Source organism: Gymnoscopelus microlampas (assembly GCF_963454915.1).
Source record: "Gymnoscopelus microlampas genome assembly, chromosome: 8".
In the NCBI taxonomy this organism is placed as follows: Eukaryota; Metazoa; Chordata; class Actinopteri; order Myctophiformes; family Myctophidae; genus Gymnoscopelus; species Gymnoscopelus microlampas.
The window spans coordinates 13,366,573-13,391,693 of record NC_139945.1 but is presented as its reverse complement, the minus strand read 5'-3'; the positions used below and the strand labels follow the sequence as shown (position 1 = coordinate 13,391,693).

The following is a 25,121-nucleotide window of genomic DNA, read 5'->3' as shown; positions in this document are numbered from 1 at the left end:
GATCTGCTATTTTCAAAAGGATTTTTGTACATTTTTTTTCATTTGAAAACTTGTGAAATGGGACCTTCTGCTTAATGAGTACTGTCTACTTTTAATACTTAAAGTAGTATTTTGATACCAATACTTTTGTACCTTTACTCAAGTACATTTTGAATACTAAACTTAGTACTTGGGTATTGATAATTTTACTTAAAGTAATGCATGTGAGTACTTTTTCCACCACTGGTGAACTGTACCTTTAACGGCCCTTGTCCCAATTAAAGCCTGGCTCCGCCTCTGGACTGCAGACACATCGCATGAGTCATAAAGTTTGATGTCCTGCCCAAAGTTTTAGACCCGAGTCAAAGAAGACAGAGAAACTTTTGGAAAACTTTTCAGGGGGGGGCAGTGATTTGCACTGCGCACCATCAACAGTTCTTTTCATTTTTATGTTTGTTTTTTAATGAGTCAACAACAGCCCGAACTGAACGGGGGCATGAAAAAAACGCAAGCTGGGACTTTTTATTTTATTTCTAAGCGTTCTGTCGGGGCTTTAGTTGTTACATTGTTACGGTTCGGCTCTTTGACTACGAACTAACGCCAAACGCTTACAGTATCTGCTCTGCGGTGGTAGATCATAGCGTTATTATATCATGCGCTTTGTTACACATTATACAAGTATGCCCTCGAGAAACGGACGGGGAAAGTTGTACTTCACTGCAAACTTCGACAGCTAACACAGCTTGTTGGTGTTGGATAAAAAGACGCTCCGGCTGTTGTCCAACTTGTAGAATGACTCGGAAAAACCATTAAAAGTGGTTAAAATCCTGTAAATTTACTGCGTAAAAAATAAGTTTGGATCGGCTCGAAACTTTCTTCTTTTTGACACCCGGACAGGTTATTATTTATTTATTTTTTGCAAATTTTCTTTTTTTCGGACAGCTCATTTTGTTTTGTTGCATTTTTTTTCTTTTTGGGGGATATACACATACATAATGGATCAAAGCCAGCAGCAGCTTGGCAGCAACCCCCCTGCGGGCCACCAGATCAACCCCCCTGCGGGCCACCAGATCGTGCACGTCCGGGGAGACTCGGAGACCGACCTGGAGGCGCTGTTCAACGCCGTGATGAACCCCAAGAACACCATCTTGCCCCCCTCCGTCCCCATGAGGATGAGGAAGCTGCCCGACTCCTTCTTCAAGCCCCCCGAACCCAACTCCCATTCCAGACAAGTAAGAAACATGATAAGACCCCCTGATGATCACCTGTGTTATAGCCCTGAAACATGACTGTCATACCATGACTGTCATGGTGCCGAGTAGCTCCATAAAGAACCTCTCACTCCGTTATACAGCTCCGAGATGAGGTTCTATGTCGTTCTCATCCAGGATCAGGCGAACGTCCGCCAAGGCTCCGCTGTTTACCCTTTTGTATACATCGTATCCCAAAACTAATGGTAGATTCCAAACTGCACGGATGTTTAAGGTTTGGTCGGAGACATAATATTTTAGGTCGGGAGCGAAACTACCCGTTTAAATCGCTTATTTAGTCAGCCTGTGGCCATGTTTCACATTGTAGCCAAACCGGGAGCAGTACTGGCAGCGGATGTAGGGGGGTTTTCCGGGTTGAATGGGAAACATGGCCACAGGCTGACTAAATAAGCGATTTAAACGGGTAGTTTCGCTCCCGACCTAAAATATTATGCCCCTAACCAAACCTTAAACATCCGTGCGGTTTGGAATCTACCATTAGTTTTGGGATACGATGTATACAAAAGGGTAAACAGCGGAGCCTTGGCGGACGTTCGCCCGATCCTGGATGAGAACGACATAGGTTCTTTATGGAGCTAGGTGCCGAGAGTCCCTGGTTTATAGCGGTGTCCCTGGTTTATGATTTTGTTTACATTGCCAACTCTCACATGTACATAAACGTTCAGATTTCAAATATAAACCCCCGAGCCACGGATGTTACAAGGCGACCCGGACCGCGATAAGTACCCGTATCTCCCGTATTGTTCAATAAAATGCATTTTAATCCGATCATCAGAGTGCAATACACCTCCCAACCATTACTGTCGCATGGTTGAAAGCAATGGAGAACATTTGGAGAAAATGGCTGGCGAGCGGATTAAAATGCTTTTTATTGAACAATACGGGAGATACGGGTACTTATCGCGGTCCGGGTCGCCTTGTAACATCCGTGGCTCATGGGTAAGCACTTTATATTTGAAATCTGAACGTTTATGTACATGTGAGAGTTGGCAATGTAAAAAAAAATCAAAAACCACTATAAACCAGGGACTCGGCCCCATGACGCTTGTATACAAGCGTCATGTGAACCATGGCTAACCTATGTTATATCTGGTGCCCTAAAGCAGTGCTTCTCAACTTGTGGGTCGGGACCCCCAGGGGGTCCCCACTCCCCCTACATGATTTTTTGGGGGGATCCCCAGATGACAGTAAAGTGACAGTTTAAGGACTTTTAATACCAAATACCTAAAGGAAATAAATCGAGGTGATTAGCAAAATATGTGCATACAAAAAACTGAGCCTGGTCTTGTGGGTTCCTAACAGCCCACTATGAAACATATTAGCACGAAAAACAGTTCTTAATACTTAAAAGAATTTATTTATTAACTAAGTTAACAATATTCGCTTGTGGGCCACTTTAAATTACCTACATGACCTGGTTAGTCGGTACTATTAATACTATTTTGTTTGTTTTTTATTGAAACGGGCCTGTTACTTGACAGTAAGTGACGTGACTATGAGATGTAGGCCCGTGTGAAAGTAAGGTCAGTTTGCATTTGCATCCAGAAGAGAGTGTGTAATAGATTAATAACATCATGTAGGATGACTGTCTGCTCCTCTCTCTGTCCAACTGTTGCTGTATAGATTAATAACATCATGTAGGATGACTGTCTGCTCCTCTCTCTGTCCAACTGTTGCTGCTGTGATTTCTCTGAAGTTTTGGAACCAGAGCTCATGCGCAGTCCTGCAGTAGCACAGACGTGTCGGAGCATGCGCACTCACTGTCCCAAAGGACAGGCCCTTTTGAGAGCTGCACTGATTTAGACAGCTTATGAAAACCATGTCATAATCATACATGAATAAAAAGAATGACAGATATCTAATAGTCTAGATCAGGGATTCTCAAACTTTGTCATGTCAAGGAGCCCACATTCCAAATTAATGTATCTGAAATATAAAAAAATGTATAAAAAATAGCCAATGTTTATAGTGGTTAGACCATTTTTCAATATTAACAAATTTGGCTGGGGGACCCCTTGGAACCCATTCAAGGACCCGGCCCTGGGGGTCCACGGGCCCCGCTTTGAGAACCACAGCTCTAGATCATCTGTTAAGATTTAGGAGGAACTCACTTTGAAAAATCAGCATTAGCATTATTATTATATATCAAGGCATTTTTGGTGGTCATTTTGTCAATCACATCCATGCTGTTTGCCTCCCCTCTCCATAGACTAGCACAGACGGAGGGACCGCTGGGGCCTTGGCCCCTCACCACGTCCGCGCACACTCATCCCCCGCCTCCCTTCAGCTGGGAGCCGTCTCCCCTGGCGGTGCGCTGATGCCCCCGCCAGGTGCCTCCCCTCAGCACCTCCGACAGTCCTCCTACGAGATTCCCGATGACATGCCCCTGCCCCCTGGGTGGGAGATGGCCAAGACTGCCTCTGGCCAGAGATACTTCCTCAAGTAAGTGGGCAATGCAAGCATGCGTTCAAGTAGCTATGCAAGTATGCATTGCTGTCAGCGACGTTCAGCGCCGCACGCTCACCCTTTCTTTCCGTCAGCTGCGAAAGAAAGTTTCGTTGTAATAGGCATGCCCAGATTTTTTTGCTCTCCGGGATTTGCAAATGATCTCCATGAGTGTGCAACAGGGGCCAGTGTGCCTTTAAAAAGAGGCCATTGGGATACTTTAAATTGCAGGTTATTAGATTTTTGGGACCCGCTGCAAACAAGAGAACTCCTCTGTAGGAGTACTGCCGCTGCTCTATTTGGTGATCCTTTCCTTGAGCTCAGGTTTCAGTAGAAACAATGGACCACTGTAAGCTGCCCCAGACAGCACAGGACAGCCAGGTCTGCAAAACTCATCTACTACGTGAGTGGATCTCTTCCACATCAATGATCCAAAGGCAAATGGTGGAGATAGAAGTTTAATACCAGAGCCCTGAAAGGAGAAACCCCCTCACTGCATTGTATCAGATATTGGTAATGTTTAGTGGTCAGTGTGAGAGTTTGATTTCTATGCTGCTGTATTCCTTCAATGGGTTCTTTCACTGCAATTGAGTGATTATGTGCTTTGTTTTGGCGCAGAGGTGAGTTCAGAGCGAAAGTCCCTTTTCCTGCTATCGTCCGATACGAGCCACTTTCTGAAAAAAACGCTGTCCTGACCAATGACAGGGTCTGAACAAACATGATAGCCCTCAAATTTACTGGGATAAAAAAGAAAGCTTTGAGGGCCAGATGTTTAAATGTTTCACATCTGGAGAACATCTGGCCTGTTTTGGGGAGGCTCCTCTGAAATTGTAAAAAGGGATTGGGGGGTAGGAGATTGACAGAGAAGGCTGTTCTCACAGACGTTCACAGGATCACTGCAGTTGTTTGGAAACTAATGGATCATGTGTAATGTTGGGCAGGACTAGACTGACATACGGTACTTTTTTTTGGTTGAACGCAAACAAAAACATGCATGGATTGTTGGGGGGGATTCTTGTTTTAACTTCAAAACCCACACACCCACACCCAACAAAAAGCAACTTTGGAAAAAAAAAAACGTAATTTCACTATTTGAAGATCATTTCGTTGTTTCAGTCATTGTTGTGATGACGCTTTAGTATTATTGTTTTTGCACAATTCCATAATCATCTTGTCTCAGTCTTACATCATGTGACACACACACACACACACACACACACACACACACACACACACACACACACACACACACACACACACACACACACACACACACACACACACACACACACACACACACACACACACACACACACACACACACACACACACACACAAAGGAGTTCCAAAATGTACCATAACTACACAGAGTGGTTGCTACACAGAGTGGATTAACTCGAGGCTCAGTATTGGCCTGCATTTGACTCGCTGTGTCACAGCTTGTCCCTGGAGCTCGGCTTCGCTTGTGTCCAGTGTGAGCCAGGGAAGGGGGGAAAAAAATAAAAATCATTTCTCCATCTACCGCGGCAGATCAAAGTGCAGACACTTGATCTGAAATTAAAGGCGGCCTCCGTGGCCACACTGCTGGAAAAGACACTCCCCTATTTATAAACACACGGCTGCCTGACACAGACGTGTTGCAGGGAGGGAAGCGGAGTTCGTGTGTGAGCGTTAAAGAGCGCGTGTGTACACGTGTGTGTGTGTGTGTGTGTGTGTGCGCACAAGTGGTGGAGGGAGGGAGGGAGGGAGGGAGGGGGGGGCTTCACTAGCCAGTAGAGCAGGAGGAGTCAGATTTCAACCAGGTGACCGCTGTTGTCCTTTCACGCATCCATTAACCCTCAGCCAGGGTGAGAGTTGTGCGCGGTGGGGATTTTACGTTTGTCTTTCCCCTTCTCCGTTTGTTTGTGAGTTCACCATGAGTCATTTGGAGGACTCTGATGCCTACAGTTTGGCTATGAATCGGGTCGGTGAGTCACAGCTCCGTGCCGTGGTTCCCTTTAAACCCAACATCCATTTTAGCATGAATGGAGCCACGGCACTGTGGTGGTTCCTTTCCTTTGTCAGCGGAGTTTAAATGGCAATCATGTGGAGATGACTGGAAGAGAGAGGGGGGGAGTGTGTATTGGGGGGGGGGGGGGCGGGGGGGGGTGAAAGAGACTCTGGCCCTCCCTTTGTCCCCTCAGAGAAAAGGTGATCTTTATTCAGTCCACAGGCCTGTTGAGACTCATGTGAGCCGTCCAAAAATAGACAAATGGCTGGGATGAAGTTTAAAGACTGAGGGGTTGAGAGAGGGCAAGGCTTCCTTTACAGTTGGGACAGCTTTTTTTCCTCTTACCACTGTGATTGTTCTTGTTCTGATGACTCCAGAGGTTATTATTACATGTTCCAAGTCTTAATAGGTATCAATACATCATGTATTTTCTTGACATGGAGGCAGTGGTGGGCCATGAGGCAACATTTGGGCCCCTGGTTCTTACCAGTTTCATTTCACTGGCCCCATAAAAAAAGTATTTAAAATAAATATAGTTGGGAACCTTATGTTGGGTTATACTATAGGTGAACATTTTGAAGAAATGTTGGGGGATTTTTTTTTTGGGAAGATCAGTCAAGATCTTTGAAATGGGGCTGAAGTTGTTAAGGGGTCTATACTAGGCCCCCTCCCCTTTCCCGTCAACAAATCTCTTCTACAAAATCTGTTCTTCGGAGAGATTTGGGAGAGTACACCAAATCTCTTCGCAGAAAATACCTCACAACGCGACACATTGATCCCCACATTGACCCCCCCCCCCCCCCCCCCCAAAAAAAAGAAAAGAAAATGGGGACACAAGGGTTCATGTGGTTAAGTAAGGGGAAGATTGGGGAGAATGTCAACAAAGTCTGTTGACCTTTCCTCCTCTTTTCTTCCTGCAGTTTGCTGTGGTCTTTGATTTATAGCAGCAGGGGCAGGAGGTTGGGTCACCTTGCTCATTGCTAGGATGGGGGGCAGGGCTACTCTCCTCCAGGCCGGGGTCATAAACTAATGAAGGTTTTTCTTAAAGCCTGAGTTATACTTGGTCGCTCATCGTATTGCTCACCGAAAATAGCAGATCTACAAGCTCACAACGCGTCACGCTTTGACCGTTGTGAGCTTATAGATCTGCTGTGTTTGGTGTGCAGCACGATGAACGACCAAGTATAACTCGGGTATAATTTAGTTTAGACACACCAGTGGGATAGGAGGGGTAATCAGGGCTTCCGGGGGTGTATTAAATGCAGCTCTAAATTCGTTTTCTTTTTTTTTTCTTCCGTGGGAAGTCAACCTGAACCTGGGGGGGGCCATTATGTGACCTAAAGACCAGGTGTAGCTTTTTGATGATGGGCACTTTACTACTTCCCCACATTTGGTCTTTTTTTTTTGTGAGGATGATGATGATTCTGTTTGGCTATAAAATAGCTCATGCTCATGTGAAATGTCTTGCGTTTCACAATGTTGTTTTCTCCCGTAGTCGCCTGTTTCACATTACTAGTCGCACTAAATTTTCCTAAAGCGACAGCGAGACCACTAGATAATTAACTTACCCTCTTTTGTAGAGTTGCACTGATGCGTCATGCAAATATTCCGTGTCTGCCGACAAATGTGAATGTGCGCAATAAAGTCAGACGTATTCTTTTGAGGCATCTTACTCTACACAATACAAGTTTTAAAAGGACATGTAAGATTTGTTTTGTTTACACTGTAGCTAAAGTAGAAGTTGAGAGAGGCACACATGGCTCAGTAGGTATTAGCATTGTCCATGAATGATTATATTGGTGCATCCCTACTGTCATGGCAAACTCCCTCCGGGATCAATAAAGGTTTACCTTATCTTATTCACAGTGACAACATTTATTGATTACTTCCTCTTCTTTTCAGGGGCTTGGGTTGTGGTTTATGATGCTTTGCCCTGTTGTTATTCTGTGCAATTATACTGTAAAGTCACATGGCCTCAGGTCACAATGAGTACTACACACACACAGGCACACACACACACACACACACACACACACTCATTTTTTCCTGTTCTTAAGAAGAGGTCTCTTTGACTTGTGCGTGATTCAACAGATGTTCAGGAAGCAATGTACAGCAGACAGTCTCTAAACTAGCTATCAAAGCATTTACTGGTAGCCTGTGGACTTTTGGAGACTTGTAATGCAGTAGGATGTATGTGTGGTGCTGATATGTGTGTGTTTGAGATTATGTTTGAATTTCCGGCACATGATAGCACAACTGAGCTGATTTAAGCTCATGTACCAACAAAGGCGACAAAGGTACCGCCATTGCATTCTAATCCACCTCTTGTCTTGTAAACTGTCTATATATGGATCCACAAGTTTTAAATAGTCACGTCCTGAAGATTTCCATGCAATGAAGTTGACCCTCGCTGATTTAAATTTAAGTGGTCTGCCACCTGGCCTAGCTCTCTAGGCTTGCCACCATTTGCACTAACATTTGTGTGTGATATGGTTTAGTGCAGTGAACTGGAGTTGGGTTGTGTAATGAGAACACATCAATCTAACATGAGGCGGTATGCTAGTAGTTTGCTACCCATAGTGTCGAGTGTCAAGTCAACCGGTAAACATACAAACGTGATTTTACATGACGCTATTTAAGGCTACTCACAAACTGTGAGTAGCCTCACAGACTCCCAGCTTCAGCCTGCCCCAAAGTTTGTAAAAGTTTTTGGTTTATTGACCACACACAGACAAGCCCCCTTCCTGTTGAGCTGGGCCCTGTCAGCTCGGTACACAAATGGGACTGTGAGAAAGTCAGGCCAGTGTTTACCAAAGTCCTGATGTAACACCTCTGCTCCAGACATCAATGCCCCCACTGTCAACGGAGGGCATCTCCACAGAGATGCAGTATCTCTCTTCATTCAGGAAGGAGCTTTTCTCGAGTGGGGTTTAGAGTTCCCGAAAGTACTCAAAACTCACAGCACCGCACGGTCAACGGTTTTATTCAAATCAGAATTTGTTAGACTGGAGTTGTGATTTTGGTAGAGAAAGTACCTACTTTTATTTGAGTCAAGACTGGAATACATGGCCTATTCATCAGTATTGTTTGTCAACACATTGACCCATATTGTTTTTAATTAATAATTTAGAGAAGCCCCATTAACCGAACATTAAGCATCAATATTAAAAATGTGAGAAAATAGCTTGTCTTAGAAAGAAACGTACTCGTAGGTGCAGAAATGTCAGGAACATGATTGAATATCCTGTGCTACACTGACAGGGAACTGACACTTGGTTCCTTTGCTGATATGGGGACCCCCTTCAAAGTAGAAACGTAAACCCACCACAGGGTCACAGAGGTTGGTTCAATAATCTCTCTTGATGATGTCCTGCTGATAGAGAGGCAGTGAGGCGTCCCAGGACCCCTGTCCAGTGCAAGTGGAGGTGGTTATCCTCATCTGGGAGACTCCCCCACAGGGCCAGAGCCCTTCTCTGCAGGGCAGCACCACCACAGCTATAGTTAAGGTTGATATACTCAGCTGCCAAGTGTAAATCAGGCACTATTTTGGCTCAACTTTGCAATTGCTAGCTATAGTATATGAACTGCAATGTATGTGGATGCAGTGTTTTTTTTCCTTTTTTGCTTAATTGCGTTCTCTGTTCTACAAAAAGAAGCCAGAAATGGGTTCTGGGGAATGCTAATGCCTATAATTTGCTCAATTAAAAATAAGAGATTTCTCCAATATGCAACTTGAATTGTTAGCCTGTGATGAGATTCTGCGCAACAGCGGAACACAAAGTTTTTAACCATATGTATAGTAGTCATTGTTGTTTGTATGTTGTGCAGCCGTACGTCTTAGTTGCGGGCCTTAACCATCTTCCCACAATATTCTCTGGGTGGAGCCGCTGCGGCCTAGGGAGGGATCCCATTTTTAACATTTGACAACTCAGCTGTGTGGCTGCCTGCACTTCGGCCCTATTTAGAAAAGGAGAAAAGCAAAATCTCACCGTAGCGCAAATGTGGGTAGTGTTTAGATTCAGATCTAAAGCTCAGCTCCTTTTGATAGTGAAAACTAGATTGAGATGTTCTCTATGCATGCATGGGAAATGTTCAATTTTCTATTTGTGCAAAACACCAAGGCCACTGTGTGGGAGCGTTTCACTGTTTCAGCCCAGCACCTAGGCTGCACATGAACTCTGCAGCCGCACTGAGGCCCCTGCTGTAAAGCATCCCAGCCCAAACATTAACGTAACTACTAATTGGGCCGTGCGACCCGGTAATGACCGTAATAATCCTAAAACGGGAGCAAAAATATTTTGCTCAGGAGCAAAAATATATTTGGCCACCCAGCGGTCCACTGGCCATTTGCCCGGTACGCCAAATGGCCAGTCCGCCCCTGTATACTTCTATATAACATTGCTGTCCGGTGGAAACCTTCGAAGTCCAAAACGTTCCTTTTCTATTATATTCAAAAATAATTTAAAATGGCATAAATAGCCAATCGACAAACGCACACCGCCTCCCGACACTCTTTGCGCGACACGCTTGTATGATGAAGTAGTAGGGCATTCATTCAAAAATATAAAACATTGAAATATGTAGATACAAGGTTACTGCCTGACTGCAAAGATAACTGTTATTGTGATGATTATTACAGCGGATAGTTCTTAACATGCTTTGTTGTGCTTTTTGAGTGTTTTACAACAACAAAATAAAGCAACACAGACATCTTGCATGTGTTCAGCCCGGCGGCACTGAAATGGTTTCCGTGCCAAATCGTTGAGCTGAAGTCAGGTTTTTAGTCCTCATGTGAAGAGGACCCAAGAGCCTGGCCAGCCACCCCCCAGCATGTGACATTATAAATAACACTGGCACAATAAACACCACCTTGATAATTGGGCCATCAGTCACAGAAGCCTGGGTGGACCAGGAGTACTCTGTGCTTTCCTGAACCCACAGCAGGCAACCATGATGACAGCGTGAGTGAAAAAGAAGGACGAGCCAAGCCTCATCATTGCTGTATGCTGATGGCTCACGACTCTAAATCTGGGGGACCCAGTCTAGACTTGGCTTTTCATTCTGCAAAACGATTTAATTGTATTCACCTGGTGTCCCAGTATACCAAATGAGTCCCCAATTTGATAGCTAGAACTAGTATATTATACTCGGGGTTGCCTGGTCTGGAGTTGTGAACTGCTGCTTCAGACACCAGAAGTGGCCTGGCCGTGGATCTGTATCAAGTAGGGGTGTGCCGATACACTAATTTCACCAAACGATACGATACGATATTTGGCTCACAACTTCGATACGATTTTGATACGATACGCACTTTTTTTTATTATGAAAATATATGGGGGAGAAAAAAAGGAAATGCAAACGAATAATTCTGTTTTTGCATTATTCAGACATGCAAACTTGTAGCTTTTCAGCTACAATAGCCGTTTTGAATCCAAATAGGGCAATAGTGTGACACCTGACCCGAAAAAACAACAACATGTTGTCACCCTTTTCACCTCGGGGCTGTTTGCATGCCTGATTATAATGATTGTGTAAAAAAAAATATATATATATAATTTTGTTTTTTTCAAAACGATATTTTTCCCCCCCAAAACGATACATATCGTCACGAAAACGTATCGCGATATATCGTGGGACGATATATCGGCACACCCCTAGTATCAAGGTGTTTTCCCAGAACGCATATGCTTTTACCTGGAAAACATGACCTGTACCCCACCCCCTAGCGTAGGGTCTCCAGAAAGAGCAAAGGAATGGGATTTATTGTACAGGCTTTAAAGTGTTGAATGACCTTTTTATTATACATCTCAGTCATACACTCTGAAATGATTGCTCCCAGTCCATATTATTACCATGACAGTGGTACATGGGGGTGGCATTGATGTTTTTGGCCAAATACTACTATCAAAGAGCATAAAAATAAAATCTGCTGTATTAGCCACTGGTAATAATAAATACACATGCATGTTTATTTGCCAGCCATTGTGGATAATGTTTTGTGATGGGAAGTGCCCTGCTTCATACAGAGTTGAGGTCGCTCGTGTGAATGAATTATGCTATTAGTTTGAAATCCTGGTAATAAATGACTGCCCGCCTGTCATTTATTTACCAGGTTTCTCGGTTACCCTGTCCAATACACAGTCTTAAAATACTGCAGCTTTGTGCGTCGTATCATACTGTAGGTTTTCAAATGATCATCTTCATTCTTCTGTTTTTAATGCAAAGCGTTTTCAAACTTGGTTTAATTTGTTTCACTGGGCTACAGTCGGGATGTTACTTTGTGACCCCCCCCCCCCCCCCCCTAAAAACAAGCAACAACCTCTCCCGAAGGCATTCTATTATTTCTGTGGGTGCTGCTGCTGGCTATAGGGTGGTTATTAATGTTTGACTGGCTCATGGCCTGCTGCTAATAGTTCTGTTGTACATGCACAGCAAAATACATCTGTTAAATACATGAGCCCTGGCGTCCTGAGTGTGACACTGTAGTATGATGAAGTAGGGCATTCATTTACGGAAAACAAAACATGCGTTAGAATATGGAGATAAGAAGAGGTTTCTGCCTGACGGCAACAATATATTTATAGTTGTACTGTAGTTATCCTGCTTGGTGTGAATGTTCCTTTAGCCAAAATGAACACTCTGTATTTTACCTTGAGCATGTATTGGCGTACCAGGGTGTGCAGGGCCTCTTTCTCTCATTTATGATACGCCCTCCCTTTTACTTTCCTTATCCCAGCCCTCTCTCTCTCTCCCCCTCTCTCTCTCTCAGCCCTCCCCTCTATTATAAATGTCATAGTTTCCAGGGTGGGAAGGCGGCTACAGAGGGGAGGGGGAGGGGGTTTGGTCGCTGAGAGTGTAAAAGTACCACAGCAACTTACGCAGCCAATGGAGTTCTGAGGGATTGCTTCCGTCCATGCCCTTTTCTTTTTTTCTCTCTCTCTTTTCTTTCGTGGTCGTCTCTCCCCTCCCCGCTTTGACCCTTCTCAAGGGGCCTCTCCGGTCTGAGCAGCTAGAGCTATTTTGCTTGGTTTGGGCGCGAGCGTGTGTGCGCGCGTGTGTGTGTGTGTGTGTGTGTGTGTGTGTGTGTGTGTGTGTGTGTGTGTGTGTGTGTGTGTGTGTGTGTGTGTGTGTGTGTGTGACTGTGTGTGTGAAGGCTGGGGTTGGGGGCTGGTGGGGGATTTGGCAGTTCCTTTGATCAGTAAAGCATAAACAAGAGGGGGCTTCAAAATGGGTCGCTTTGTGTGGGAGGTAGGAGTGCTGAGTCAGGCTCTCTCTCTCTGAGCTGGGATACAGAGCAGGCAGGCAGACAGACAGACAGGCTGGGATTACCGTAGAGGCCAAGAGAAACCCTGAATCTCACACTTCACTCCAGCTGCTCCTAAAATCAGGGCTGTAATGGCACTTTTGGATCAAATAAAGGCAGACATTTAATGGATTGCAGGATTGGGATGAGATATGCAGAGCATGTTAATTGTCTGGTACATGAAATTAAAGTACTAGCAAACTGCTTTGGTTTAGTAAAGAGGGGGTTCTTGGTTTGTTTGCGTTCTATTTACCACGTGCATTGAAATAATCCAGCCATGTGTGAGAGTCATAATGATTAATTAATAGTATTGTCCCTTGTTATATGAATGAAAAAAAGATGGTTGACAAAGCGCTTTAGTCAAATAAAAGGGAAGATGCTAGTCTATAAAATTTAAATAAAAAATAAATGAATAGTTTCAAGTAAGGGTTACAGTGCAGAGTTGCATAATCAACCGGCTTAAGTACGGCGGCCATTTGCATGAAAGTAGGAGGTGTGTGTGTGTGTGGTGGTGGGGGGGGGGGGGGTTAAAAAAAGAAAACAAGTGAATGGTGAGGTTTTAGGTCGTAGCTCAGTCTGCGCCTTTGTCCAGCAGGTGAAAGCTTTGTAAATGTGGCGCCAGATTGTTAAAGCCCCCCGACACTCTGCGGTGTCCGAACAGCTTCCAGGAAAGTAAGGGGGACCCCCTGCGTGGAGGCCTCGCACTGACCCCTCCCACAATGGAGAGGGTCCCGATTCGGGAGAGGAGGTGCTTCCTGTATAAACCCTCCATCTTAATCAAGCAGCAAGTGCCAACAGAACACTAATTATCAATGCCTTCGCAGAACGCGAGACAATGTGGCGGACCCCCCCACCCCTACTCCGCCCTGCCGTACACCCCCACCCCCCCCCCCCCCACCCCCTCCTCTAGTGAAGACAAGCCATAATAGATGGAGAAACAGTGTTTGGGTATTACAATAGCTTGTTTTTCAACCAATCGTGGCCTTGTAGCAGGGTAACGGGTAGGGCTGTTTCTTTTACTTTCTTTTTTCTTTCTTTTTTTTTTTCTTTTTCGAATGGACTAAATCGATTTGCCACTTCGCCCTGTATTAAAGGTTGTTGTACAATGGTCGCGTACAAAATGGCAAATAGTATCTTACTAATGTTATTAACTAGGGGTGGGACGATATATCGATATCGCGATATATCTTCTAATTCCCAACAGTATTCTGAAAAAAAACGTATGTTTCTATATCAGTGGTTCTCAAACTTTTTCATGTCAAGAACCCCCAAAACGGTATGTATTTGGCTGCCGACCCCCATCTCAAAATGTTTTGTTCCAGGGACCCCCAGAAGCAAAGAATAGAGTAAAAATGTTCACTTTAAACGATATATATTCAAAGATTTGCACCCATTTTCATGATTTTTCAAAAATAGCAGATTTACAAGCTTGTAGCGTGGCACTCGGTGCCGTGCTATGAGCTTGTATATCTGCTATTTTTGAATAGCCAACGTGTAAAATAATGCTTCTTAGCTCAAATCAAAACGTGACACAGATGCGTTCCAGGTCTTAATGGGTTAAAATGTTAATTTATCTTTAATATTGAAAAGCTGTTGGCCCAAAGCCAGGTGCATTACAGGAACAACAATTGGGAGTTATTGAATTCTGTGTATTTCAATGGAAATTCAGTGTATGCAAACGGACTTGACTTCCTTTTCTTATTCTGTGCAAGTCATCATTTAGTCATGGGTTAAATTGAGTTTATTGAAACTGCTCTGAGTCATCAGTTCCTGTAAGTTTCACTTTGATAAGACACCCCGATTTAACTAGCTAATCTCATCGCCTGCTGTTCCTGATGGTAATACACCATGCATGGCACCTTTTGAATCACAGAATCTCAATTATTGGACAGTTTATTTGCAGAATCCTTTCTTTTTATTGATTTTAGTGATTTGCCATGATCTTTTTATGGTACGCCCTTGGTCTCTTTTGTGGCGTTTATGTGAAGGCTTTCACATAACGCCACACAACTTTGTATGCTTATCAGCGGCCGGACATAAACAGAGGCTTGACCATCATCATTTTCCTGGGAAAATTTTAATTGCAGTGCTAGATTGCTAATAATAATATTTTAAGCCTAAAGGCAATGCATATGTTTTCTCAAACGTCTTACAGTGGTAGAAGGGCACCCCCACTGTCCACTGTAGGAATATGAAGCAGACTGACTGCATTTTGTCATTGGTGATAAAAAGCAGGTGATAAAAGGCAGTAGCCAATTTGGATACTAGAATGTATGATGTATTTAGGAAGACGATCGACTGGATCGGTTGCTTGCTATGTGAAGAGGACCACAATGGAAACGAGCCCTCAGGCTTTATTGTGCTTTTATCCTCGGTGATGCTATGACTGTTTGCTATTGTGCTATTTTTTTGATGTAATATCACCAAATAAAATCAATCAACCAACACGGAAACAAAATGATCAAAGTAGTTTGAGATAGACAACCCTGTAAAAGAAGCTATTCTTTTTTTTACTCCGTAAAATCCTCAGTGTTAACCACTTAAACCCGTTGACCGGGGTCCTTCTAATACACGTCACCTTCCTTTTTTCACTCTACACCAAAAATGTTGTGAGCTTGTAGATTGGCTATTTTCAGTGCACAACACTGTCGTACAACAGAGCATAAATTAGGCATTAGCCTCCCAGCGAACTATAGGCTACATCACACAAGATGGGTTTCCACAGAATGTTGGCCTATTACGACGGATGTGTAAATTACACAAACAAGTTTTGTGACATCATTTAACCGTCCTTGTCTCCTTGCAGTCACCTGGACCAGTCCACCACCTGGCAGGACCCGCGTAAAGCTCTACTTCAGATGAACCAGGCTGCCCCTGCCAGTCCTGTGCCAGTCCAGCAACAGAACATCATGAACCCAGCCAGCGGTATGTACAATACTGCACTACAGCAGTGCTTCTCAAACAATGTTTGAGAAGCCCTACATGTCAAGGTATAATTGATATATATTTGGCTGCGGACCCCCATCTCAAACACTTACTTTCTGTATCTCTAAAAAAGAAAGTGCGCCGCCGTGATGATCCGCTCCATAGTTATTGGCAGTTGAATGTTGGTTGTTTTTGCCAAAAACAACAGAAAGCAGAGAAAAGGGCATTTTTTCCAAATACATTAGAATGGCAGTGAATGTGGCTGTTTTTTTTTTTGCTATCGCGCAAATTCCTGCTTCACTGGGAGTCAAATGGTGACTCATAGGTTAGCGAAGAGCACCATCTAGCGTAAACACTGAAAACACCAGTACATGTCAAAACACGTCCTTGGTGGTGTGGGCTTTGGATTGACACATGTCAAAACACGTTATTGGCAGTCAATGAGTTGATAAGAAGGCAAAATGCGCTTATTTGTGTTATTTGTCATTTCATTAGTGTTGTTTCCAGGATGTTGTCTACTATTAGTAGTACACCAATAAGTTACTCCTAGTTATACCCACTGTTTTTGCCCAAGTCCAAGTCACAAGTCATGATGTTTGGAACCTAAGAGTCAATGTCTTAAGACTGCAGTTCAGCTCATCCGCATAATGGAATATCCACGGCAGTCTGCCAGTGCCCAGCCAGTTACCATTGTTACTCCAAACAAACCCTACAGAAAGGCACAACTGTGCCAACAAAGCTGTAGGCTAGACTAGGCCTGTGATAATTATGCTTTTAAAGTTGCAATGTTCACAGATTAAACTATTGCTGCTACATTTTTGATACATTTTGGTTAATTGCCCAGCCCTACCGGGCAATTAACCAAAATGTATCAAAACCAATATTTAGAATAATGTAGGTTAATCGAATAATGGATAAGGTTTTTCTTTTATATCAAGGAACCGACGCAACTAAATTGGTTTGCCTAATTAACCACTTAACCCTGTATTATACTTAGTTGTACAATGGTGGCATACATAAATCTACAAGCTCTACAACACATCGCAATGCATTGTGAACTTGTAGATGAGCCATTTTCACTAGTTTTAACATATTTTGACATTTTTTAGCCGCATGCGCTAGCGAGCGGCTCCGTAAACAGCACTAGTCCTAGTCGACACCCGAGTGAAAAGTGTCGACACCTGAGTGTCATTGGCTGTCCTGGCTGTCCATCACACTTCCCCCCTTTTAAGCCCCCCTTTTAAGCCAATGGGGAGACGAAAATGTAATGGACACGTTAGTCAACGAATTAGACGAGACGAAAATGTTAGGGCGGGACGAATGGAGAAGAGATCCAATCAGAATTACTCTTTTTGAGGGACTAGTTGGGAAGGGATCCAATCAGAACGATCCTCATTGTTAAGTTAGGTTGAACCACCCGGAAGCAGACCATATTAGGGGCCAGCATGGACGAACACACATCACAACAAGGCAACGCACGGAGTTAAGGTTGTTACACACCGGGGCGATTTTTTCGGGCGAATAATGCGTTTTTTTTTAAAACCTTATAAAGTCAATGGCTCCGTACATGGAGCGAAAAAGCGAAGCGAAAAAGCGTCTTTTAATTATTCGGAACGAGTCCGAATTTTGCGTATATTCGCTATATTCGCCGGTTTCGCCCGGTGTGTAAGGACCTTTACACAGTAGAGAGAGAGAGAGAGAAAGGGAGACGGCTTCAGCCAGGAGGGTTAGCCTAAATGCTAGCGTGCTTCATTAGACCTAGTTTGGCTATTAAGTTATTATTATTTGCCCATGTTCACACTGACTTCAATCTCAGCTATTGTTGGGAAGAACCGTGTGGTGTCACAAAATGTTGCTACCACTTATATAAAAAACATTCGAGCGTTAATCTGCGATGCTAAGGCTAATGTTGCCAGGTTTGGCGAGAGAAACGAGCAATCCAAAAAACAAGTAATCAGGTCTATGAAAAGATTGGGGCCAAAAAAGCCTGCCCCATGCGGCTTTATTATGACTTAGGTCATTCTTGTTTCCCACTATAATGAATGCCCAAAATAGGGATTGATTATTACATGATTATTTTATTAAGTTATCGGTTTATTGTTTTTAATCAATTTAATTGACTAGTTTGATTAACTGTTTGATTAACTGTTGCACCCCTAATTTCAAAAAAGGTTTTGTAGTGTAGATATACATGTAACATATAGATGCAGTCAGTCTAGTTGTTACATGCACACGGCGTCGCAGTGTGCATCATTCTGTCCAAGGGGCAGGAATTTGCCTTAGGAGGGGTGAGACTGAGGTAGAACGTGACTCGTCCTGTACAACCTTTTTGGGAACTCCTTGACTGGCAGCGTGGTTTATAGTTTATATAGTACTGTATCTCTGTATTCTCCATGATACTGTCACTGTTCTGCTGGGCTCACTGTCAGTCGGTGCATTCATAAACCTCTGGAACATGAAAAATGATTGAGCCTAAGACAGTGTTTACCATGGACAATGCATAGTACACACCCATATATAATATGGGTTTTTATTTGTTTATGTATCATCATCTAAATAATTGAACACAAACAATTCTAACTATTCTATGAAATATGGCTGTTGTGGACAAATGTTATAAACTAAAAGTTGCAGATACTGTACAGTATGCTTTCATTTGGCGGAGAAATATGCATTCCATATGCTGCTGTGCTACATTTCTTGGAAGTCGTTTAACTTGACACTCTTTAGAGTGTTGAGTTATCACATAGATAACACTGAACATTATGAGAGAATACGTGGCAGAATCTTTGCTATCGCCCTTAGCTGTCGCCTGACCTATAATTATTGTCCGAGAAGTGTTGCATCAAAATGCATCCCTATAGCACCGCGGTTCCAGGAAACGTTCATTCTGTGGGTTATTCACCCCATGTTTCAAGCCCATGTCCCAACACCTGCTCCTCTTCCCACGCAACCAGTGAACGTCAACGCTCATCTCTCCCACAACCTAAACTTTTCACCTGTCCTCCTCCTTTAGGTCCTCTCCCTGAGGGCTGGGAGCAGGCCATTACCTCAGATGGGGAGATCTACTACATCAACCACAAGAACAAGACTACGTCCTGGCTGGACCCCAGACTCGACCCACGCTTTGGTGAGCTCATATGTCACTTATACCACTTGTTCTCAAACATTTTCATGTGAAAGCCCCCCCAGATTTATGTTGTTGCTGACAGGTAGAAACCTTGTATTTCCATATTTCAACTTTCAACATGTGTTTTTCTTTTTCTTTCCATAAACTAATGGCCCACTTCATCGCACAACAGTCATGCAACAAGTTTCAAAAATAGCCGATGTACAAGATCACAACACGTCGCGATTTGTTGTGAGCTGTGTTGTGTTGTGATAGGTTGTTTTTACTATTTTTCTTTTTAATAATTGAAAAGCATTAACAAGAGCTTGTGACTAAATAATAACTACATTGGATCCATTGGAACACAGGCATGGTTTTGGACATACAATGTTTCCACCCGACAGCAAACACTATTGTATCAGCAGTGAGAAGGCAAATGCATTCGGTGTGATTCATAGTTCATCTCACCCCAGTAGTACATTGTTTTGTAGTGACGAGTCGGGCCGTGGCGTCTTATAATCAGCGTTTAACACAACCCCAGGACCCTGCTGCTACTAGGTGCCGGAGGAATACAAAAAAAAGCACCTAACCTTTTGTTTGCCATTTTGGTGTTTCAGCAACAGCTGAGTCGCTCATTAACGCTCCACCACCTCCCCGGGCTAAGCTAGTATTTCACAGTTTAGTCTGTGTGGTGGGCACGGGCAGGGGCTGAATAGCTAGTGACAGATTCAGCTACGAGTGAAACTGTAAAATAGTAGATGTTTTTATTTGGGGAGAAGGAGAGGTGTTGGACAGTAATGAATTTCTTTGGGTTGTTTTTTTTTGTTTTTGCTTTTTTCAAAGTAGATTGAAAGTCCTTTTTTTTTTTTTTTTGTAAGTTCTCTCCAGCCATGGGAATGAGCTAATCCTTGTGTGGTGCCAGGGAGGCTCACACAGGGAGATGAAGGCTCCTTGCTTATGTCACTCTGACTCATTTACGCTTGAGGTGCCATCCCCTTCATTAGAGCCACCATTCCCCAGGGAAGCTAGCTCACCCTCGCTTGACAAAGGCAACATGTGTGAACACGCACCACAGCCTGTTATCTTCTTTAATTTTAGCAGTATTGTTACCTAGCTTATAGAGAGCAGTTTTTTTCCCTCCTTCTTCTTCTTCTACCCCCTTGCAAGTAAATGCGTGTCCCACTCTGAGACTGGGCAGGCAGGGAAGTGCAAAAACATGGAGTGGGTTAGAGGACTGGGGCAGCTGGGAAGAGGAGGCAGCTCAGATGGGTTAAGCTCTTTGAAGATTTATAAGTCTTGAACACACAAGCCTGGTGGGCCCCTGAAAGAGAGCGGGAGAGAGGCAGAGAACTGTGTTAACTCATTAGGTGCCATATTGTCCAAGTTGACTACATTGTACATAGTTCTAAATCATTGCTGCACGTCATTATGTTATAGGTTAAGAAATGCAAATATCACTCAACTCTGCTACCGTCTCTACCTTCCTTAAGTACAGCAGTCTCACAAGTGGGAGGACCATCTTATTACCGTCTTATACTTGCTATTTCTTGAGTGGCTATACACTTTTTAAAAGACAGTCTGTCTTCAGAAGTGATGTCTATATCAAGTGATTTCCTGTGCTGTGCATGGGAATTGGGCTGTGCCGGTTTAGAAAGCCTCCACACTACTGCCTGCTATGTGGGTCTCCAATCGTAAGCCAGCTGCTTTGATAATGGAGGCTAATTTGAGCTTTGAGAAGAGAAGCGGCGGAGCGCCTTTAACTGAGGGGTTGTTGCCGACTGGCTTTCCCCCGTGTGAGGCCCAGCACAGGCAGGCAGGCCCGGCCCCATTCTGCTGCTGCTGCAGCCCCAGACAGACTTGAATCACTGCCAGGCCTCTTTATACTGTGGTCCAACTCTTAATCTGTTCCAGACCTTTTCAGTCAAAGAACTCCAATGTGAGGGGAGGAGGGGAGGGAGCAGTGGTGGGGGCGGGGAGAGGCGAGGCAAAAGCAAGGGGGCATAGAGCAGTGGTTCTCAAACATTTTCATGTCAAGGACCCCCAAATTGATATTTTGAAAATATTTAGTGCCAGGGGCCCCCATAAGAGAAGATGAATTTGTTGTTAGATATTTTCTAATTTATTCATAAATTGTCCATATTTATTCAAGATTTTTCCAAATGTTTTGAAAATGGCAGATAGCATAGACAGTATAAAATAGTTTTTCAAGTGATCAAACTGTTCCACATTTTGCTGGGGACCCCCTAGACCCCCCCCCCCCCCCGAGGACCTCTGGAGATCCCAGGACCCCACTTTGAGAACCACTGGCATAGAGGGATAAGCATGACCTAACCACCCCCCTTAAGATCCAAGGAGGTGGTGAGCAGCGAACAAGCCATGAGTGCACTGTGGCGAAGTTCAAGAGGGGGCTGACCTATGTGGGCATATTATACTGCAGCCCTTCTGTTGTTCTCCAGACATGCACCGAAGAAACCGCTGGGCACAAACACAATCGGCAGATATATTCACGCGCACAACAAGAGACAGGGATTGGTTTTCTTCAGGAAACCTTGATTTGTTTGTTTCTTAAGCTGTCTTTTTTTTTCCTGACTTGCTGTAGTCCTTCGCCAGGAGCGAGAGTTGGCACCTTGTCGGCGAGGGCTCGATGATGATGTCACTCTTGTGAAGTGCTCATCTTTTCCAGCCAGCCAGCGGCATGGTAGTTTTTAATGGTCACAACGCGCCGAGCACTTTTCCGCTGCGCTGCGGGGATGGCAAAGTCGTTGTGAAACTCATTTATACTTAGACCTGTTTGAAAAGCTTTAATCTCACCGATAAAACTGCTGCAATTGCATTGGACAAAAAGTCCAATGGATTCTGTTTTTGTTCAAGTGAAAAAGTCAAGTGAAACTTTATATGAATAATTTAGTTCATAACGCAGCAAACTCGATATCAGTAGACATATCTACCTGGAAATAAGAAATATGTTTGTTAACAAACATTCTGATCTGGTCTGTTGCTTTCCTCTTTGCCTTTTTTTGTTTTCCACCTTCTTCTCATCTCCTTGCCAAGTGAAGCCAGCTCTGCTCAGGTCAGCGTTAGACAGTTCTACCCAGACCTTGCCAGGGCACAAGACGGTAAAAGTGTTTGTATCACGTCCAGACTATTTCTCCACTTTCCTTATCTCCAGGATAGAAATGCAACACCCTGCTTTTTTTTGTTTTTTAAACAGGTTATAAACCGACAGCAGATAGGCTACTAAATATTTACCTAGGCTTCAAAGGTGCCATGCCCATGTCACACATACATACAGCACCTCCCAGTGCTGGCACTGGAGCTGCACCATTAATCACTAATCTAATCATAGTATTGATTCATGTAGGGCTGCAACTATCGATTTTTTTAATTACCGATTAATCTATCGATTTGTCAAATAATCCAATAATCCAATGTTTTTGTGTTTTAAGAAAACAAAAACAAAAAATAAGTACACAAGTGCTGTTCTGCTCTCACTATGCGTATAGCCACCCTTGCAGAGCCTAGGGTTCGTGGCCAAAATATCAATTTGGGGGTCCTTGACAGGAAAACGTTTGAGAACTACTTATTTAGAGTCATTTGTAGAATCGGCCTCCGGTTTTAGTGGGTTAATTTATTTGGGTCGGACGTCTGTATGATGCGGTTCAAATTATGAATTAACAATTAAGTTGCAGCCAATTATAGTAGACTATTTGACACTTCAAATGTGGACAAGTGACCTAACTTTGACGTGCTTCAGTGACTCTCGTGTCAATGGTGCTCGCGTCAATGGCGCTTTCCATCTGTCAGGGTCTTGAGAATGGACATGTGTAACCAAATGGATCCGGGAGGGTCCATTTGATTGCATTTGTACATTGTCAGAGTTACTAGTGGATAATTAACACTCCTTTTACTGTCTAGGTCTCACCGTGTACATAACACTGTACAATCCAGGATGTCAATTGACATGCAGGACTTTGTGTGTACGCCTGCAGGGGTGATTGTCTGATAAGTTTCATTTCGGGGGGAGCGTGAAGATGACAAAAGGCAGGCGGCATTAACTTTGTCCCTTATCTCTTGGGCGACCACCTGTCTCCACCTGTATTACCTGTATTATTAAAACATACATTAACCACTTAAGCCCTATTTTGTACTTCAGCTATTCCAAAATAACTCCTACAATCTCACAACGCATTGCATCGCAACACGTTGTGAACTTGTAGATCAGCTATTTTCGGGTCAGTTTCTGCTGTGATGTCTCAGGGGATGTGTGATTTAAAGAAGAAAAGATTGTCAATTTGAAAAATGATAGTACTTTGGTACTGTAAGTATATCTTGATTCCAATACTTTTGAACATGTACTCATGTAACATTTTGAATACAGACCTTTTTACTTGTATGAGTATTGTGGTATTGCTACTTTTTACTTGAGTAAAGAAATCTGAGTATTCTTCCACCACTGCTACACGTCATCCCCCCTGCCCTCCCCTCAGCTCCGCGTGGTCCTAACTCCCACCTGCCTCTGTGCTATCACCATGACCCTGAACTGAACCTCTGCTTCTCTCTTATCCACAACGGGGTTATTATAGTTAACAAAAAAATAAAATAATGAAAACAAAAATTGGGGGAAGAAAATACCCCCCACACATTTCAGTTTACTGAAATAAAAAACTAGAACTAACTGAAACTGTATGGTGTGTTAACAAAACTAACTGAAACTAACACAAATCAGAGAAAATGGCCTTCGTGTCATTCTTTGTCAGTATCCAATATTCTTCTTTATAAATAGCAAAAATTGCAGAAATTGATAAACATGAAGTCAAATAAAATAATAATAATTTTAAACTATAATAACCTGGATTCAGAAACTCTTCCTCATAAAGGTTTAATTCATCCAAGTAAGACATGTTTTGTGTGTTTCAGTTTCTGTACGCAGAAACGCGAGTCATGTGCTTTGCACACCTTCTTTGTATCTACTGATATTGGATTAGTGCTTATGTAATGGTAATATTATGTTAAATGTATGCATCTTTTGTTTTTGCATCTGCCTTGTGTAAAATGTTTCTGTGAGTTTGCAAATTACAATCAATCAATCAATGTTATTTAGATTGATGCATGGTATACTACTATATTTATTTGTACACAGACGCTGGGTATGATATATGATAGGTTTGATTCCTCGATCTCTCCCGGTTGTTGGTCGGCTTAGGTCCATGCCGCTCACTCCGACCTTGCGCTCTCAGTGGCAGACCCAAACAAATGATCGCTGACTTACAGGTACAGCTTAATTTATACTCTGTTGTACGCCGGTGGCGCACCCTGAAAAGAGCAGATCTACAAGCTCGCAAACACATCGCTATGCATGTAACGCCGGTGCACAACATAAATCAGGCTTTGAAGTGCAATGACACATTGCTATTCTGCAGTACATTTCTGACCCTCTGATGTAGGATTCTGTAAAGTGTCCGTCTCAACTTTGACGGACTGCCAACTGCCACTGCCCCCCCCCCCCCCCCCCATGTGCTCTGCCTGGGCTGGGAACGGCTAATGGTGCCCTGATGGTGAGAGCAATCAGGGCCGACAAGGGCCCTGTATCTGACGGAGATAAGAGATGTAACGCACTGCTTCAGTTGATGTGAGGGGGACATGAGAAGTGGTGTGTGTGTGTGTGTGTGTGTGTGTGTGTGTGTGTGTGTGTGTGTGTGTGTGTGTGTGTGTGTGTGTGTGTGTGTGTGTGTGTGTGTGTGTGTGTGTGTGTGTGTGTGTGTGTGTGTGTGTGTGTGTGTGTGTGTGTGTGTGTGTGTCTGTTGCTATACTTGTGAGGATCAAATGTCCCCACAAGTATGGTAGAATGTGAGAAATGGATATTGTGAGGACAATTTTCCTGGTTCACACAAGACAAATCGTTGTTTTACGGGTAAAATGATTGTTAGAGTTGGGCTTACAATCAAGAAAAGATTCAGGTTAGGATTAGAGGTTAGGTTTAGGGTAGGAGTTATGTCTGATCTATACTTTGTTGCGTGCCGTTGTCACAAATAGCAGTTAGGGTTGAAAATTACCATTTATAAAATTGTCGTCCTAAAATGTTGACGTTTTTGCAAGGAT

At 43.5% G+C, this 25,121-nt stretch overlaps 1 protein-coding gene across 1 annotated transcript in view; it reads left to right on the top strand.

The window, feature by feature from the left end:
• Positions 1-342: 342 nt before the first annotated feature.
• The window catches only part of yap1 (Yes1 associated transcriptional regulator), a 40,364-nt gene continuing 15,585 nt past the window's right edge, over positions 343-25,121 (top strand). Inside the window, exons 1-4 of the mRNA XM_084065569.1 lie at positions 343-1,211; positions 3,460-3,692; positions 15,795-15,913; positions 18,930-19,043. Of these exons, the coding sequence (XP_083921695.1) occupies positions 975-1,211; positions 3,460-3,692; positions 15,795-15,913; positions 18,930-19,043 (703 nt within the window). The 5' untranslated portion in view covers positions 343-974. The remainder of the gene's footprint in view (positions 1,212-3,459; positions 3,693-15,794; positions 15,914-18,929; positions 19,044-25,121) is intronic.